This window comes from Erithacus rubecula (genome assembly GCF_903797595.1).
Source record: "Erithacus rubecula genome assembly, chromosome: 11".
NCBI lineage: Eukaryota > Metazoa > Chordata > Aves > Passeriformes > Muscicapidae > Erithacus > Erithacus rubecula.
In genome coordinates this window covers 23,408,860-23,429,335 of record NC_136663.1, presented here as the reverse complement: position 1 = coordinate 23,429,335, position 20,476 = coordinate 23,408,860, and the positions used below count along the sequence as shown (strand labels likewise).

At 37.6% G+C, this 20,476-nt stretch overlaps 1 protein-coding gene across 1 annotated transcript in view; it reads left to right on the top strand.

Moving 5' to 3' along the window:
* The first annotated feature begins 14,768 nt into the window (after positions 1–14,768).
* Positions 14,769–20,476, top strand: part of LOC306806556 (period circadian protein homolog 2-like) — a 28,912-nt gene continuing 23,204 nt past the window's right edge. The window contains 5 exon segments of the mRNA XM_079315402.1: positions 14,769–14,802; positions 14,805–15,183; positions 15,906–15,974; positions 18,382–18,536; positions 19,066–19,187. Of these exon segments, the coding sequence (XP_079171528.1) occupies positions 14,784–14,802; positions 14,805–15,183; positions 15,906–15,974; positions 18,382–18,536; positions 19,066–19,187 (744 nt within the window). The 5' untranslated portion in view covers positions 14,769–14,783.

Sequence of the window (20,476 nt, the reverse complement as noted above, 5' to 3'; positions counted from 1 at the left end):
GACCTCTGAGATCCTTAAGTCAGACTGTTTCATCTGCGTGTCAAATTTAAACCTACTCTCTTGCTGTTTCAAACCATTGCCTCTCATCCTGTCACTGCATGCTCTGACAAGAAGTCCTTCTCCAAAGCTCACTTCTTTCTTTTCCAAATGCATGACTCTGAGAGGTATTGTCTTGGACACTCGAGATTGAATAGCTATCATAAGTAAAGGGAAAGAAAGGGAAATTCTCCAGTGGTTCTAGCAGTAAGAGTATCTCTCAAGTCAAAAGTAGAGTAAAAACCTGATTATTATGGTGAGAAACCCTTCCAAGTTGCCAGTATTGTTTCAGCCACAATTGATTGCTGTTAAAGGAGATTGCTCACATTGTTGCACTGTCACATCGAGTTCCTTCTAGCTTATGGTTCTAAGTGTTTGAGTGCTTTTGTGATGTTTCTGTTTGTCTCTGAAACTTGCACTATTTTTGTAAAGTGAAGGAGTTTCACTGGAAGATTGTACTGTCCTAGCTCCATGCAAAGCTAGATGTTAGTCTTGTGATTACAACATTGTTCCGAGGTGTGGAGTCCTGATTCTGGACTGTGGAGGTTGCTTACCTCACTAGTAGCACATAGAAGAGAAGAGATGGCCTTTGGCCTGGAGTAGGAGAAAAAAAGTAATACCCTTCATGTTTTAGTGAGGTTTTGACCATTTCAAGTGTGTATTTCAAGGTAGAAGGAAGATATTTTAATTGGGTGTCATAAATGTCAAATGCTACAGTGAAGGAGTGTGGACTGTCCTGTGAAGGAGTGGTTTGCCTTGATGTAGTTCAGAAGGCAGAGGCATGGAAAGCAGGTTTTTGGCTTTTGTGCACATCTTCAGATTTGGCAAGTGTTTTTGGTTTCATTTATTCAGAGGCTGCATGGTTCTGCTGGTATTTTGTTTATTTTTCCGTTGGTGGGACTTGTTATAGACTTCCTATATTTGTTCCAGCAAACAAATTCTGTCGGTGAAAGTCTAAATCATCTTCATTTTTACCATTTACTGTTACTCATTTTGGATTTCCACAGAGGGACATTAAAGAGGCAGCATATTCTTGGCATAATACCTTCCCCACTTTTTCTTCTTCCAGTCATAAGATTAAAGTATGTAACAACACAATTTACTTAGTAGACTTACTTGAACCTCTCCCCAAACAATACACTCTTACAGTAATGAGCTTTTTTAGTAAACTGGGGTGTTGATGGAGTTTGGTCTCAAAGTATGAGAATAGAGTGAAGTGGGGAATGTGATTGGCAGCAGAGTTCTGGATGCTTCTTCTGCTTCAGACGTTTATTATGACCAGGAAGTGTTTGGCTTAGATACAGACTGTTAAACAGTTTTCTTTTTCCTGGGTTCTTGCCACGCCCTTATTTCTCTAACATCTTTAGAGTATTAGAATGTGCTTTACTGCAGAAAATTTTTTTTCACCCCTCAAAGAAAAAGGAAATGAGCTAGTTACCATGGGATGAGGTGTACTTGTTGTAGTTTAAAAGCAAGAAGATCACCAGTAGCCAGTAGAACAAGTAAATTATCACTAGTCTAGATCAGCTGTAGTGTTTTCCATAGGGTTGCTATGGTTGGTCTATGCTAAAAGGAACGTCATGTTCTTAGCAAGGCCTTGTGCAATAGCTGGCATGAGTGTCCTGTAGACACTATATTATATTCATAACGTTACCACATCATAATTACTAGGTAATCAGGTGTTTCTGAAAAGGAATTTTTGTCTCCAGTTTTGATTGCATGGCCTAGAATTCCTCTATAAGGATGGTGAATTATTGTGATTTTTAACTGGATTGTCTTAACTGCATTCATACTTTCCACGCTCAGTTATATCCTTGTAGTGCAGGTTTTAAACTGCTTGAATATTCCTTATGTTAACTTAGCTTGTCAAGCACTGAACAGCAAAGGAGTCAATTAATAATGCCTGTATTATTCTTTGTGATATTGTTGTATTACTAAAATGGGGTTTTACTTGTTCTTTTGGTTATGGATGAAGTCAGATGCAGAAAGTGTTGGTCTTGAAAGCAATGCTGCTGCTGTTTTGTGCCCTGTGTAAAAAGTGTCTGCATTCCTGCTTTAGCTGCTCCCTTAACCCCTGCTGTGGGGTCAGACTGGAACAATGTTGGTTAGTAAAGGCTTTTTTAAAGTAGAACTGACTTTTTAAAAGCAGGACCAAAGCTACATTGCCTTTGCTTGTAGAACTCTGCCTTCTGACAGAGTTTTGTTTGTGAGGGGATGAGGGTGTTTCTTTTTCAACTTCTTTCTGTGAAGTATGTTTAAAGGACGTGGGAAAAGAGAAGGCAGCAGTCAAAACCACACTTCAGAGGGTGATAGTTTTGCTGTCTGTCACTGGGATTTCTTGGGCCCCAGGCGTTTCTTGTGAAGTGGCAGAGAAGAGCCGAACGCAGGAGGGTGGGATGGTCGGAGTTGTGCAGGGCGAGTGGCGATGTTCGCATTGCCTCTTGAGCAGAGCCGTGCTGCCAGCAGCCGTGTGTAGTAGGCAGGCAGCGAGCACATGGGGCTGCACATGCCCGCTGTCCGTGCCGGGATGTGCCGCTGCGCTAAGTGGCTTAGCGCATCACCAGGCACGCTTGTGCAGCCTGCTCGTACGCTGTGCCGGCACTGCTGCGACCTGGCAGCCTCCTGTGCCTCTGCTTTGGGTTCCTGCGGGTGCCTTCGGGTGGAGATGGGTCTGTCTGAATGCCTGCCCCGGGTTTGCACCGCTGACTCGGTGCTCTGCCCTGGTGAGGAGTTACCAAGAGACGGCAGCAATGTGCTGAGTTTCATGTGAGTTGCCCAGGCAGTGGTTCTAAAGGGCATGTTTTTTCTGCTTATCCACATGTGAAAGAGGTTATGAGAATTTGTGTGTGTGAAAGCTTTTGTAAGCTCAAGAAGTTTTGTACAGGTGGTCTCAGCTACTGATGCTGAAGGTAGTGTGTGGCAGTCCTAGAGGAGCCTTATGAGTTCTCCGATGTTTTTTGGTAGTCTGATTTAGATAACTCTGCTTGTAGAACACAATCAGAAGCGAGGCTAAACTCACCTTCCTCAACATATATAACCATGGAATGTGGTTTCATTTTTCCTTGGTTTTCTCCCAATAGGAAGTAAAATTTTATTGAGGATGCTGAAGGGGTAGTGACTCAACATACTGTTTACATGAGTGGACTGAAAAACACAGAAAGCATTTCTTGGGACAAGAGAATGAGGAGATTCTGCAGATGGTGTGAGGAGGCTGCAGAAGTTCAGTACAAGCAGTACCAGTGCTGATCCTGACAGTATTTGATTCTGGGAAAGAAACCTCATCTGTGTGCCAGAATGTCTGGGAAAGACTTTAGTTTTGCTTCCACCTGTTTTTGAGCATACCATGGTGATTCTCAACACTTGATTTTTCTTATAGGTAGAATAGTTAGAGATGGGCAAAGATTTCCTTGTATAGATTTTTTTTTTTTTTTTTTTAAGTAGAACTGACTTTTAAAAAGTAGAGCCAAAGCTACATTGCCTTTCTAGCATCTTTTCCTGAAACAGAGGCAATTTGCTGTTAAATAACATCTTCAATTTATTGTAACTGAAGCTTAGAGAGTCAAGATGAAATGGTGAGGATGTCTAGTACTTGTCATTTTTTTTTTTTTTTGGTTTTACCTCCTATCCTCCTTATTCTTTGCAGCTTTTGTATCTTAGTACAGTTTTTGTGCTTGACCTTATTAGATGTACTTTTATGCTTGTGCTTAGTTTCTTTAATTGTACGAAGATCTTCAGTATATAAAGGACTTACTTGATTTCAATTACATCTCTGCCATGGCTCTCCTGTGACTTGAGCTCTTATTTCAGTACTAACACATCCAACTCCTAGGACAAGTACATAGTGTTTGTTAGGTTGCTGCTCTTGTTGGAGTGGATTATTGATGCGATGGGGACAAGAATTTAATTGGCACAGCTTCTTCTAGAAGGGGACTTTGATTCTGACTGAGATTTGAACAGGGTGTGAACCACAGCAATGTCTGAAGAGCAGCAGTAGCCTGGAACTACAGTAAATGTGGTGAAAGTATGTCCTTTTTGTTAAAGGAAAGGACTAGTAGATATGCAACTATACTGCTTAATGGGGATGTCAGCAAATACTAAAGTTGATGCATGGTATTGCGATAATTTTAAATCTAGTTTCACTTATAATAAAGGTGAAATATATGACTGTATGATGGAACATGATAATTTTTCCGTCCTTTCTGTGACAGCACTTGGCAGCCTCAAATGTATAATTTTTGTAGTTTTTTTCAAAAGGGGTCAGAGTTGACGTTCAAAGAGTTCTGACTATTGATGTTGTACTTAATTGTCTCTCCAGTTCCACTTGGGAAGACAATAGCATTTTCTGCTTACAAAGAAAATAAGGTGTTTTTTAAAATTCACACTGCATACAGGTAATTTTTTGTACCTTTTAGAAGGCATCTTTTTTAAGACTGGAAGCTGGAAAGAAGGTTGTCTAGAAATTAGCATGGGGCATATGAAGGAGATGGTATTTAGTGTCTTTACAGCATGTCTCAGCACTCAGGCTGCCTTTTTTTTTTTTTTTTTTTTTTCTTTTTTTTTTTTTGTAAGGGCAAATACCCAACCTGTTGGCAATTAAACTTGGCTCTGGGCCAAGTCTCATATTGAAGGTGAAATAACAAATTTGAGAGAATTTCTATTTGCTCTTGGGCATGATCAGATCCACTATGGAGTCTTGAGCACAGGTGGTGGGTTTAACAGTACAAGGAATACTTTTGTGAAAGGGGAAAATAAGTTTTATTTCTGGGCTGGCAGAAATTAGAATTTGGGGGGGTTTCTTATGTTGATAAATGGAACATTATTCTGTGCATTGCTAAAGGAACCAATTTAGAAGTTAGGTTACAGTAATAAATACTTTTATCAGTAAAATTTCTTGCATTTCCTCTCATCTTGTATTTGTAGTTCTTCATCTGTGGAAGATGTATTTTGCATGGTTGGACTTGTATTGCATTATGAAATGGACTTGATTTATCTTTGATTATAATTTTTTTTCCTTGCTTATAAAACTTGATATTCTTTTTTTCTTATAGGAATATATTGATGACACTTTGAGGTTTGGAAGGTCATGATTAGTACATTCTTTGAGGTGAGTTTTTTATGCTGTACCCAATAAAGAGATTTATGATACCAGTTCTTTCTTAATGACTCTGAACTTGGGAGGCACGGGAGGTGTCTCTGTGATTTTGTTATTGTTCTTTTGTGTATTTCCTTTGAAATGTAGTGTCAGAATACCCAAAAATACAGATCTTCAGGGCTTTATATTTCTGAAGACCTGTTGCACAAATCATGAAGTACATGGAAATGCTGTGGCTTCTTGAAATCTTTATGAAACTGTAATTTAATGTATTGTCACTATCAAGTACTGCATCTGCATTGTTTGCTGTGCAGATGTTTATTAATGGCTTCCACTTTTTTGATTGGTCTTGCAGGTGTTAAGGAACTTGTAATTATGAGAAGAATTTTGGGGTCCAGAAAACCAAGTACCTACTGTTACTTAAATAATCAGGATGATAGCTTAGGAAGAAAAGGGAAACTATTATACTCCTAAATCTGAATTTTAAAGAGCTGATCATAACTTCCAACAGTATTTTTTGGTCAGTTGTGCTCTCCTTTGAAAATGAAGAAAAGTTGATTGCTACTGGAGCAAAAAAAAAGGAAACCTAATTAAAGGAGAATGGTAGAGGAATGTAATCTGTGATGCAAAGAAAATTTGTAATGTGATTTCATTAAATGTGATCTGGTGATGCCACAGCATTGGCCCCAGATAGGAAAGACATCTGATCTGGATAGTAGTGTAATATTGCAATACAGATGGAATTGTTAGGGGCATCATCAACACTACAATGTCTGTTTAGTCTAAATGATTGAGAGAAAAACCCAAACAAACCTGTTGTTCTGTGGCTGGAAAATGTGATGTGAATAGGTTCTAAAAGCTGACTTTTTTCAATGCTGCAGGTGTGACTTCAGTTCTGTGCAAAAAGTGAACCTGGTTCAGTGTGGTTTGCCTCCTGTATCACAGGTGTGTTCCTACAGCAGGGTTTTCACTCCTTGACAATGTTTGAAGTTTTGTGTGCTTAAATATATATCAGTATGGGGGGAAATGAGGAAATGTCACAAGTTCTGCCTTCTCTGTAAACTGAACAAATTAGACTTCTTTCTGTGGAAAACACCTTATTGGAGATGCCATCTGTAGATGAACTCCTTTAGTATTTTGGGAATTGGGCATACCCAATCACCTGTGCATTTCCTCTGAAAAATAATAGAAAACAAGTAGAATTGGCTGCCTCTAATTCTCTTCAGACTATTTAAATACAAATCATTCAAACCAGGCATTTTGTTTCAGATAAAAGTTATTTTGGTGTAGATTTGTCTTGCTTTCCATTAAATTGTAGAAAGACTTATAATGTAGTAGTAGTTTATAAGGACTATTCTTTCTTAATGTTTTAATGTCTTTTAAAATGTGTTAAATACATGAAACCAATATGATACACAATTAAAATGGTACATGCTGCTACTACAAATACATCTTCAAACTTAAACTTTTGAAAGCCTTTTTTACTTTTTTAAATTGAAATTCTTACAGGGAGTTGAGTTAGTGTAAAGAAATTGCAAGAGCTGTCTTTAAACAAGAATATGACTAGTGCTGAAAGACATTCCACATTTTCAATGCTCAGGCTAAAAACTGTGAGATATGCAAATAGTTCTGGCTACAGTAATTTCTAATAGCTCTTGTGGTCAGAAATAAAGCTTGTAATTTAAATATTGTATTATCAGTTTATGATAAAAACAGAAGCAAAATACTTAAGAACCAGTGCATTCAGATTTATATCGTAATGTGAGTATGTTAGAACTTGTATTGGCTTCACAATGTTATGCAGGATGGAATGTTGTGAATAAATTCTTCCTTTAGTCTGGCCAACACAAATGTACTTTTAACAGTTGGTAGACGTGCAGCATGTTAAATTAAGACATGTTAGCATGGGCTGTCTTCCAGAGTGGTTAGCTTGGGATTTGAACACTGTTCAAAACATTTCTTCTGCATATTCAGATGAAGCACTTAGAGTGATGTAATTGTCTGCCACACAAATGTTGGTCTTTTGAACTTCTAACTTTTATTCTGCCATTTCCTTTTTGCCACATGGCAGTGGCATGCACCAACAGACTTGGTTTCCCAGGTTTGCTAGAAGAACTTCAGATTTTTTTTGTTGTTCATCAAAATTCCCAGTGTCTCTCTTGAGAAAATATTTTTATTAGGAAAAATAATAATGTTGATGGATTTTGTCAGTACAGACTTCTGACCATTAAGAAACACTTTTTTACTGAGAGAGTGAGTGAGCACTGGAACAGATTGCCCAAAGAGACTATGGAATATCCATTTTTGGAGATAGCCAAGAGTCAGCTGTTGGTGGTCCTGAGCAGCTGCTCTTAGGTGACTGCCTGAACAGGGAGTTGGACAAGGTACCTCCAGAAGTCTCTTTTGATCTCAGTCATTATGTGAATTGAAATTTTATAACTGCCTCGTAAAATCTTTAATGCTCTTACCAATCCTACTGTGATAGAGAGCCATTAAATGATATTGGAACCAAACTTGATGAGTACTTGGAGCTCCTGCTGACCACATCAGACACTTGGCTCTGTGCCCTGTGTGCCCAGTGGCTGTGTCAGTCCATGCAGATTGTACATAGTGTGATACCACTCTGATTGTGAATCCTAGGGGTTATTTTATCTTGTGCAGAACATGCTATACTTTAAGATCTCATTTCAAAGCTAAAGTGTTTAAAATGCAAATTTTTGTCTTGCTGTGCTGTATAACAGTTTCATGTTTAACCAACATTTATCTGCATAGGAGTGACATAGCTGTGAGCATCTCTGGTATCTGTTTGAAGAGGACACTGTTGGGGGGCCCAGGTATTTCTTTTATATTTTATAGTTATAGAGGTGTCCGGACTCTGTAATGGTCAAAGATTTCCAGTAGAAGAGGATGAGACAAGAATTAAATGCATGTGGGAGACTCTGGACCTAGGCACCTCATGCTTTTGATGCTAGCTGGGAGGGAGCTTGATAAACACTTTTGCCACCTTTTCATAGAAGAAACAGGTAAGAATCACACATAATTATTATGATTCATGCTAGTAGAAAAATACTTCCCTCCTGCTTCTTTAGAGCTTATGCAGAAAATACATTGTTCTGTGTTTGTTATCTTTAAGCTAGGGTTTCAGTCATAAATACATATTCAGAACAATATTTTGGCTATAAACTGAAACTTACCTTACTTGAAACTAAAACCTTTTTTAGCCTAAAACCATACTCGGTCTTAAATTCAGGTTTGACTTTGTTCAGCAAGGAAACAATCTAGTTGGAAGCATCCTCAGTGTGAGTGCCAGGGCCCTGATCTGATGCTGACCTCTTCCTGTAGAGGTGCTGTTATAAATTCAGGGTGGCACTCAGATGCTTCTGGAACAAGGCTGTGTCTTGATCAGTTCCCTTTGTAAAGTGGCAGCTCAAAGCTGGTTAATGAAGATGACCCTTGTAAGGCTATTAGTAACTCTTACTTAAATAAGAGTCTTGTGCACAGGATTTTCTTGAGCTGGAAGGCGAATCCTTTTCAAATGGTTGTGAAATGAGTACTGTGAAATTCAGATTTTATGGGCACATTTGTGGTATACTGGATGTTGATAATTTTATTGATATTGACATCTCACAGCTTGTTTAGAAAAAGAGCAAAACTTAATCACGGTTACTTGGAGTTAGTTAAGTAATCTAGTGAAAAAGTTCCCTTTTTAAAGTAAAAAAAAGTCACAAGAAAGTATTGAACATCTTTATTATAGTTTCCTATAATCTGAGAATATTGTCATCTTCTGCTTTCCCCCCCTTCCTAGAAAAGTCCCAGTGAAGGTATTCTGTTAATTGTTCTTGCCAGGAAAAGACAAAGCTCTCAATGTTGGTGAAGTTGAGCAAGTCACTTTTTGGATTATTGTTTGTTTTCCAACATTTTCTCATAACGTTTTTCAACTCCCAAGCATTTAATTATGTCTAATTGCACAGAGGAAATGCATTCATTGTAGATGTTAATTTTCAATCACATCTAGAATTGCATGATATGACTAAACTCTTGCTAGTTATTTGTCATCTGAATAAGAAAATGTTTATTGTTTTGCAAAGCAAAAAGCCATAAGACATTTGGAAGCTCTTCTTGTTGACAAGATCTTCAGTCATATTTAATCCTGACCATTAGGAATATCTCCCTTTGGTTCTGGTACAGTTAAGAGTGCCTGAATATTCACGTCTTTAGGCATAAGATGTAGTGTGGCTCTTGCTTTGGTGGGAATATTGGTAAATTTATAGCAGTTGCAAATTTAGACTCAAATCATGAGATGTTTGCCTCTTACTCAGATCTTGAATTGGATAATTTTGACTCTGGATTGTGAGTTTCTCCTTTATATGCCAGTAGTAAATATGATGGTTTTTATGTGAAAAGAAATCTGGAAAAAATATCTTCTCTGAACATAACCAGATCTCTGCTTAAACACAATTTTTGGGTTTAAAGTTTTGATGATTTCAGAAGAAATCTGCCTCCTTGGTGTTCTACAACACTTCTTTAAGGGAGTTTTTCAAGAACAAGCTCAATTCTTTCAACATATGTCCATACAGATTTTGGTGTGGTTTTTTTAGTAATGTTAAAGTTCAGGCTGTTTCCTTTGTCTTGCTTCTGGATAAAGGAGCAACTGTAGGTAATGAATAACCAGAAGACATTTGCTGCATATCTAACCTGGCAAATCAATGCCTACATTTGTCCTAGTGCTCAGTGGAATTATGGTATCTTTCACACACTGCATGGATCTTAGAGAGTTCTGGTCTTTGCCAGAGGGAACAGAATGGCTTTTTGTGAGCCACTTGCCTTAAAATCAAGCTTAACTGGTGCAAATTTAATATTAAAAGAGTTTTTATTTGTAGAGTCAAAATAGACAGCATCCCTTAAATGTTTAAAAGATGGAGCAGAAAATAATGAAAATAAAAAATAAAATAAAACCTGTCTTCTTCCAAGATCAAACCTAAAAGAGCTCTTTGTGTTCAGATGCTTACTGAACTTGGTATAGGATGTAATTACCTTCCTCACACTGGTAACAGGAGAGCACCTCAGACTGGGAAAACATGCAAGCTTTTGCCTTCCAGTGTTGTTTGGTTAGTGATTGGGAATTTATTCAAGCATATGAGTGGGATGAATATGTGCAATTTATTATGTCATTTTCCCTGAGATTAGTTTCAAAGATAAATTAATGTCTCTGTGCTGTCTGACCGTTTGTGCTGCTGAAGTGTTTGCACAGTGCTGGTGTCTGCATGCAGATGTTCCACTTAAAGGTCTTTCTCTATGAGAGTGAAGTCTAGCCAGCTGCATCACTTCTTATCTGAATTGCAGAGTGTGGTGAAGGGTTATTGCCAGCCTGAGCTTTTTTCACTTACTGAAAATGTCTCCAAAGTTAGGGCATGTATTAACATCACATTATAAATTAAAACAGCACCAAGATTCCTCCAAAGTAGTAAAGTCTTGTTTTAGAAATGCTTCTCTTTTTCTTCAGAAGCTCTTGCAAGTTTATTATATTTTTCTTGTTCCTTCCTCTTTATTCTTCCTGTACTCCTTACTCTGGTATGTGCCTCTGGCACTGAGGCTTTGGAGATCTTGAAACTGAAGAAATTTTGTGCTAGACTGACTTTCAGTGATGTTAATCTTCCAGCCTTGCCTAAGAAAACCATTCCAGCTCAAGCTGAGCCAGTTCTTTTTGAAACATACCTTTAAAGATGAGAAGCTTGTGTTCTCTCCATCACTCAAATACTCTTTCTTCTTTTTTTTTTTTTTTTTTTTTCCCTGATGTGATTGTCCTTGGGATCCAAATTATAGTTACTAGGTGTGGATGAAGGTGCAGCAGTTCTGGCATATTGTTAGTTAGAGCCAGAAGTAACAGGACTAAATTGATTCTTGACACAAATTTCTGCCAGGTATCAAGAGAAAAATTCACATAGTATCTCCTAAGGGTCAGTTGCTATTTCTTTTCTGTTGTTGACTCTTTTTAATTTGTGCTCATTGCTTAAAATAAAAATGTTTTTTAAAACCCTGAAAGCTTTACTGCCATTGAATCAATCAACCTTGTTCCAGGAGTTATGGGAAATTCCTCAAAAGGTATTGGATAGTATACATATTTATTTATTTATTTATTTATTGGGAACAATTATGTTCCATCTAAGGAAACACTGATGAAGTTTCCTACAAATAGCTGGCAGAAGCTAGCCTGGGTGTCAGGGGAAAAAAGGGAGGAGACGAGACAATAGATGATATTTGGAGGTGGAAAAAATTACTCACCAGTGGTTTAACAACTCAGAATTTCAAACTGTAAGACTGTATGCTAGCCATGGCACATTCTCATTGCCTCTTAAACTTCCAAAGATTACAGAAAAGACTTTGGGATAATAATTTTCCAAGGAAAGGTTGTGTCTAAAAAATGTCTGTGAACAATTCTCATGGCTGGAAATATTACAGCACGTGTAATCCTCTATTGCATCAGAATTCAGGAGAAGAGGTTTCTTCTGCTGAGGGACTAAAACACAGTATTTACATTAGAGTAGGAAAGCTCTTCCTATAAATAGCACAATTTTCCTAATACTGTGCATTACTGTGGTATTGGGCTAATTACCTTCAGAGAATGTAGGACTATGCTGAGTCTGTCTTTGGTACTTCATGCTTATAAAACTATCAGTAGTGATTTACATACTTTTCTTTGTAGGGTTAAATATAGCAGACCAAAGTTAATTTTTTAGTTTATTTTATGAGAGCTCTCTTCCTCTATCTCTAAAGAAAACACAATTTCCTAACAGATAATAGTGTTTTGATGGCAGTATTATTTCTCATGTATCTAAAGCTCTTTCTAAGTAGCATTTTGCCAGGAAAACAGGAACCAACTCCAACCTTGGGTACAGAATATAGGATGAGAAATAGATCTTGGCTTATGTAAGAGCTGGACAGAGAGATGGAGACTTCAGACATCTCCTAAAATGCTGTTTATTGCATAGACAAGGTTCCAGCAGTTGTGGGTGGTGGGTAGGGCCTGTAGCTGCTGATTATAGGCAAGCTGTGTGTCCTGTAGCTCTGTTCTATTCATGTTACAAAACATTATATCTTTCTCTGCTGTGTATCTTATTACATAATAACCAATCAACACCTTTGCTATTACCGATAGCCTATCCGAAGGTAACATTACCAGATTCATGTTACTATTTTCCAATCACCAAAAGTTAGTATGTTACAGTTTAAGCTAGAAGTAGGTAGTTTTCTTGCAGTGGAAAATTCTTTCTTCTACTTACAATATTGGTTTTCTTGTTTGTATGTGAAAATCTTTTTGCTTAGTAAAAACATCTCTTGTTTGAGGTGGATTTATCCTTTGCTCAGAGTCATAAAAGCCCCTTCCAACTCACTTGCTCTTTGCCTTCTTAGCTACCCAGTAAAACTGGCTCAGCAATTCTTCTATATCAAAACTTGCTTTCATTTCTATTCCTTCTCTAGATTCTACATTCAAAGATCTTTCTGTTACACATACACATCTGTGAGACCTTCCTGTCAAATCCTTATCTTTCTCAACAGCTTACCATTTGTACACCTCAGACCTCCTTTAAGGTGATGCTGTGAGTGCCTTTTTTCTTAAAACTTCATTAGAATCCTGATGGGGTTTGTTACCTTTACTCTCAAAACTCTCCATAGAGCTTTACAACCTCAGTGTTCTCTGAGAAAGAATAGAATAAATGACAGGTGGGAAATGGCCAGAGCCACAGGGCTTCACTCTGAGTGTCCTGAGGAAGGCAGGGCAGGGGGAGCAGCTTCTGTCACAGAGATGAAAGCAGAGATGAGCTGTGTGGCCTGGTTAATCATTGGCCACCAGAGAATGTGCATTGTGGTGTAATCCTGCAGCTCCATCTCACAGTAAATACTCTTTTATTGCATGCTTGCTTATGTAATCTTCAAGACAGAAGTGGTTAACCTTAGTCCAGAAAATAACTGTCAGAGCTCCTGAGGGGTAATTCAGTGCCTGGATATAGTATTCAATACAGCAGCATCACAGGAGGTCTCTGTTATCTGCACTGAAGTACCTGAAGTGAATACCTGCAGAAGGGAAAAGTGGATTTTGCTCTATTGAAAGGCATTTTTCTGTTATTAACTGTAATAAAGCACTTATGAATAAACTGATAAGGAAAAAATTGTTTCTATTTTTATACCATTACTGGTAGCTGAAATGGATGTCCTTAAACTATACTTTCAAATGAAAGCAGGTATCTCACATACTATTTTGATCAAATGAGGAGACAAGTAGTGTTTCCTGGAAAAGCCAAATAAATATAAAATGTCTGGAAAAACATCAATTAGGAGGGTAAGAAAATAGCTTCCATGTGGTGTTGTTTTGAGGGGGGAGTTGAATCATGGTGTGTTTTAAATTACTATTGTGAATGTTTTCTATTAGAGTCTTTCTTAAAAACATAAATATTATATTTATTTGTGTTCAAGACAAAATTGCTATAGTTAATATTAAAAAACTTGGTTGTGAATTTTTTATTGACTGGTAATCCAGTCAGAAGTTTATTATTTAATAATTGTAATCTTGACTATTTTAAAGCAGCAAAGAGGCAAGAACACACATTGTTCTGTTGTCTTGAAAACAACAAATTCTCAACACAGTCTTAGTTCATAGTTTTACACTGTTGTTGTCTCTAAGTTACTGAAATGGATGAGGATATGAGTCAGATTAAATATGATTTTTTTATTAATAAAGTTGAACTGCTCTCCAGTACTTCTCTTTTGATGGTATTTCAGTATTGGTCTGTCCTTGATTCACCTCTGTATACACTCTGATTTTTTGAGCCTGGTGCATTAGAATTTGGTTTACAAGCAGGAATATGGGGTTTTTTTTTGTTGTTTTAACTTTACTTTTCCAAGCATTGTTTTATAAACCCCTCCCCCCCCCCCCCCCCCCCCCCCCAAAATTAGTGCCAATCAGTAGATAAAACTATTCTCAGGGTCATTTATACCTTAGAATTTTTGTTGGTGGTGATGAGGTGTGTTCAGTTTCCCTGTTCCTGCTGTGTGTTCTGTCTATCTACATGGCTTTTGTCAAAAGAAAGAAATGAAGAGTACAGTAGTGTTCCCTCCCAACTGATGTTAAAAAAAACAAACAAACAAAACCCCAAAATATAAAACTGAAGACCAAATTACCTCCAAACCAAATAAGTAGTGTTCTGATGTCTGAATAGAGGTTTTTTTCTTTATCAAGGTAAATCATAATAGCTTTATCCAAATCTAGGCAGCAATGCTGACAAGTGTTAAGTAGGAAAATAGAAAACAAAGGAATAAGTGAACTTTTCAGGAGTTTTTACATGATGATTCAACTTTCTTTCTTATGTATGAGTTTTTACTACAAAATAAATGCCTTTTCCATGGTAAAACATTAAGATTTTTCAATTTAATTGAAACATTTCACCATTCAAAGGTGACTATTAACCATGCATGTCATTTTTTACTTTCTTCAGTCAGTGCAAACTCCAGTTTGTCAGCAAGGCAAACAAAAAAATAATTTTTTTTTCTTCCTTCCCTTCCTCCTCAGATTTGTGCATCTGTACTTCCATACACAGTTTGTACAGAGAGAAAATTCTGAATATGGCTTGATTTGCTCTTGGTCTTGGCAGTGTTTCTGATGAGTGTCCCACGGACTGTGTCAAGTTCTGGGGGTTCTCCTCTAGCACTGAGGGGCAGAACCCTGAGCAGCAGCCTGGCATCACTGGAAACATTTCTCCATCATTCTCCTTAAAAGAGCAGCTCAAGATGAGTGATTATTCTGGACTTCCAAGTGGCCATAGCCAGATGATTGCTGAAGATTCAGAAATTCAAGCAAAGCCTGAACACTCTCATGAAGTTCTGCAGGAAGATATTGAAATGAGCAGTGGCTCCAGTGGCAATGACTCCAGTGGGAATGACTCCAGTGGGAATGACACCAATGAAAACTATTCAAGTGGGCATGATTCTCATGGTCATGAATCTGATGAAAATGGGAAGGATTCAGCAATGCTTATGGAATCTTCAGATTGTCATAAAAGGTAGGAGTTATTATTAGGTACATTTCACTTCTGTTTTTGTCCCTGAAAACTTTTTAAAAGTTGAATCAATATTTCTGAATAATAACTGAGGTATAAAACCTCTTCAGCATGGAGGCTGTGTGCTACTTAAGTTGTATTCTTATGTGATGTAAATTATGCACATAATTCATAAAGAAAAGGTCTCTGGTGTTTGCATGGCCAGCATGATTTGCATCTTTCTTCTCATCATTGTGTGTTTAACTTGCCTTATTTATTAATTTTCTTGTAAAACAACTTCTGTAATTGTTTATCAATACCTGTCAGTTGATTCTTATGTGTGAAGATGAAACCATGCTATTTTAATCTTTCCAATAATAGTTTACTGGGCAGAGCAAAGCTATGTTAAGAACCACCTCCCTAGTAGTGCTGTGAGGACCAGGTGTTGGACCAGGTGATCCTTATGGGTCCTTTCCAACTCAAGCTGTTCTGTATGTTTACATTAATGTGTACAGCTTTAGTGCCCATTTGTTGTACCATGCAAAAGCTTTTAAAATTTGGGATTGGTATTTTGGGAGTTTTGTGGGTTTGATTGATTAATTGTTTGTTTTTACATTGTTTGTTCTTTTGTTTGTTTGTTTTTGTTTTTCAGGCAGTCATTAATAGGAAAATAAAAAGCTACAACTAACTAAAAGTTATTTGTTAGGTTTTCAAATATTAATCTTTTTCTCTTTTCCTTACTCTAGTTCGAGCTCAAATGCTTTTAGTCTGATGATTGCAAACTCTGAACACAATCAGTCCAGCAGTGGCTGCAGGTAAATTAATGGGCATATATTTTTCAGTAATTTGCATGTATGCTAAATGCTGAAAGCAAAATAATATTGTATTTTGTTTTTTTGTTTTGTTTTGCCTCAACCTGGATGACTACACAAGAAATCCTGTCTTTGATTTCTTCCTGTCCATAATCAGTAGCCTGTCATATTAACCACTTGTTTAAATTAGAGCTTTTTGTTGCTGTTCCATGCAAGTTGTGTGGTAACCTTTTAACTCATGTTACTTTGTTTTGATTTGGTAGCTTAACTCTGTAAATTTTTTTTTTTGTTGTTGGTCCCTTTAAATATTGCTTGAGTTACAGAGGAGTTTTGTAGCTTTCAATATTTTTTTCCTCTTTGGAATTTAGTCTGAACCTGGTTGTGTGTTAATATCAGAATTCACCATTGAACTGGGTTATTCCTGGTGCTTAGTGTGAAAGAATGAACCAAAGGCATTTCTTCATCTTTGTTTCCAATTGATTCTGTTTTCTTCATTGTGAGATTTTTGAGGGGGTTATTTACTATAGTTTTTTTTATATTTCAATTATAAATTTTATTAATAGCTCTCTGCTCAGAAATAATTAGGATTACAGATGGTAGAGTGTTCTCCCCAGCTATCAGGCACAGTGCTAGAGGGTTACAGAGTGCTAGAGGATCTGATCATCATTTGGCAGTGGGAGACTGAAGGTGTCTAGAGAATGCTCTTGAGAGAGAGGACTAAAGTAGTCTGATAAACTGCTTATCTTTGTAGGCTTAATCTTTGATTTGGACTGCTGGGATTTGCATTCAGTATCAGTGCCAACCAACAACTCTAGTTTAGTATCTGTAGGTACCTTTCCAGTTTGCTGTCCACACAAACCAAAATGAAAATCTCATATCTTTATAGAACTTGGTTTTTCTATCCTCTGCAAGTCGCACCTTCCCTGTGGCTGCTGCTGTGCCTGTGCTACTGCTCTCTGGAAAATTGTTTTGGAGTTGTGCAACTTATTTTCCAATAATGTCCGTCTTCTGTCTTTGCTGCAGCCATGGGCTAATTTGGAAAGGTTTCTTTTTCCTTGCAGAAGAGTCTGACCATGCTCATAAAGCAGTCTGCTCTCTGAGAGTACAAACCAGTAGTATGCTCAGTTATTTCAGAATCTTTCCTCTCTCTCTTTTTCCCTACTGGCAGCATGGAGGGCTCTTCTATGAACCTCTGTTAACAAAGCCCTGTTTGATTGCAGCAGTCCAAACTGTCAAGCCACGTTGTACACGTGATTTTAACACACAGCATGAACATAATGTTTCCCAAGAGGGTACTATAGCCTTTTGTTTGATCCCTTGCCATTATTTCTTGGTACAAAATGACCAGTGAGTAAATGAATGCTGCATTTCTCACAGTGCATTGTGATGGAAGCAAGAACAGTGTGTATTCTCTAATACAGCTTTGTCACTTTGCAAGCATTTTTGGTAAAATACACCCAACACCTGTCAGATGATTTATCTACCTTTTCAAACTCTTAAAACTTCTCAGAAAAATGTTAACAAATCCTTTTGAAAATTACTTGGCAGCAGAAGCTGCTTTTCTGGCTGCTTTAGTCATGCAGTGCAGTTGCCAGGACTATTGTTTCTCCAGCAGTGCCCAGGGTAACTCTCAGGTTATCAGCCATGACAATCAGGTGGTAAGAGAAGAGCTTCCTGTGGAAGGGAAAAAAAAGTCAGGAAGATATAAGAACAGCTCTATAATCCTCTTGGTTGTTGTGAATGTTTAGAATCTCCAATCCAAAAGACAAGGTGATTTATCATTTGAACTCCTTCCTAGCTATCTGCCATCCATCTTTGATACTCTCTCCCTCACTTCCCTTGCCTCTTTTTCCTTAGTGATTGTGTCAGCACCTCTTAGTGATGGGGAGAGATATCAGGAACTAGATGATGATGATAACTTTTCTCCATTTGTTTTGTTAACTTGATGCTCTCCCACTGCCATTCCCTTTTCAGGGACCTTTCTTAAGAGAGCCTGCTTGAACAGGAGGTGAAGACTTGAATGGTCCTCCTGCTTCTCTCCTTTGAAGTCCATGAACATTTCTGAGTTTAATTTAGGAAGGAACCATGGAAAATACCACTAAAAAGGGAGGGGGGAGACTGTGGCAAGGAAAAAAAAAAAAAGTTCTGTGGTGCTTGGGCATATGTACTGTTGCACATACAGAGTACATTTTAAATCCCACTCCAGGTGTTGGTTAAATCTTTCATTTTCAATGGTCATGTAAGAATTCCTCTGAGTTCTGGAAGCTGATACTGAGTACTGGCAAAGTTAATGAGGCTAATAGTACAGGTGGATGTGGATAAGTGCCAGAGTACATTTGGGCTTCTCTGAGGATGATGTGTCACTTCAAGAATTCGAGTGATGTTGTGGTTTTTGTTTTTCATCTTGCAGTAGTGAGCAGTCCACTAAAGCCAAAACACAAAAGGAATTGCTGAAAACACTGCAGGAGCTGAAAGCTCACCTTCCTTCTGAGAAGAGAGTCAAAGGCAAATCCAGTGTCCTAACAACATTGAAATATGCCCTTAAAAGCATTAAACAAGTTAAAGGTAATAAAGTGTGATACTGCCTAGACAATGCCAACCTGGTAAAGCGAAACTTTCAAAATAGGAATTTAAATAAACATTGGTCTACACAGAGAACTGTATTATGGCTGAAAACCTTTCTAACCAGATATTTTCATGTTGTTTCTTTTTGTTGGCTTTGTTAACTTCTGCTCCTTTGGGAGTTGAAGCAGTTCTCTTGAGGCTTGATACTTTACTGCTGTTTGGTTGAGTTAGAAAATTGATTTGAAAACAATTTACAATTTCATACTGTTTGAACTGTCAAACAGTATGAAACTGACTAAAACACGTGATTGTTCATATATGGGTAGATTTAGATGTGTGCATGTGTTTGAGTTAGTGATGAGGAAGCTCTACCAGGGAAAGTGATGCATTTGGAATAGTGCCTAGATTTCCCAACTGCCAACTTCCCAACTTTTGCATTTACGCCAAAAAATATTTTTGCCATTTACTGCTTCTGGGCTGTGTGTTTATTGATAATCCTGATTATAAATTGTTTGTTGTTCTCATGTAGCCAATGAGGAATATTACCAGTTGTTGATGATTAATGAATCCCAACCTGCTGGTCTCAATGTATCATCTTACACAGTGGAAGAAGTGGAGACTATAACCTCAGAATACATCATGAAAAACGCGGTGAGTACGGGGCCCTGAGTCTCAGTGTGTATTGAAAATGTTTCCTGGAATTCTCAGTCATACCTTCTTCTCAGTTATACCTTCTTCTTAGTGGGGAAGGGCTGGTAGTTAGGCCACAAAGCTGGAGAAACGTCCTTTTGCCTTCCAGGAGATGTTAAAAAGCTCTGAGCCTTTTCAGACTTTGCAAACTTATTTCTGCTTAGGTGGGAAATAACTAGTCTTGAGCTCCCTGATCCTCTGAATTGTACCTTGTGCCTGGAGATGCTGGTGTGACACATCTCTATGTCCATGTCATACAAAGCACTGATAGACATCATTAGTTTTCATTTCAGTGCACTTGCAGAAGTTGGAGAGTTAACTTTTTCCAAATTTTAGTCGAGAGGCACATGGTGAATCACTTCAGCTTATTCTTATAACAAGGGGTTATTTGATGTTTCACCAGTTCTTTGTGTTAGTGTGACTGAAGAGTGACAGAAGTATTGGAATCACTGTCCTTTTCTGTGGCATTTGTCTGGTCTTGGCAGCTGGTACAGGCTTTCTGTGGGGTCCAGTGATGCTGTGTTCTCATAGAGATAAGAACAGCTAGGACCATCACTGTAGTTCTAGCTGTTAAATGATAACCTGAATTATTTTTAAAATAATATTTATTTCCATATTTATAGTATTTTAGGAATAAGGTATGGAATCTTAAAAAAATAATGGCATCTAAATTTATTAGACTACCTCCTACTATTTTTTTGAACTGTAGCCTCTGTTTGAATATATGAGGTCTGAATGCTCTAAAACAAGAGCACAGTGGGGGATGTTCCACAGCTTGAAATAGGTGGTTTTTGTTGAATCTGTGAGTAGTAGAGGGTGCCCACAAGGTGAAATAAATAGGAGGTGTAAAGTACAATTGAGTCATTAACATTTTTCAATTAATGTGAATATCCATTTCTAAAAGCAGTATTCTGCTGACAGCTCTCCAGTTCCTGTGCAGAGTTTGTGAATGGAGCACTAAAGGTTTTGATGCAGGAAGAGAAACAGTCCAAGTGTGTGGGATTTCCTTCCACCTGTGTACTCATTATTTTTTTACCAAGTGGTTTAGAGCCCTTTTTTCACCTTTTGTGGATGGACCAGCTAACACAAATAGCCTTTCAAAAACACCTGAATTTCATAAATGTAAATCATGTCTGTAACAAGCACAGGGAAAATGTGAAGTTATATAGCTTAAAGGTCATTAATTCTTAATTTGCAAATTCATTCTGCATCATGGAACTGTAGACAAGGATATTTAGAGTTTGTAACCT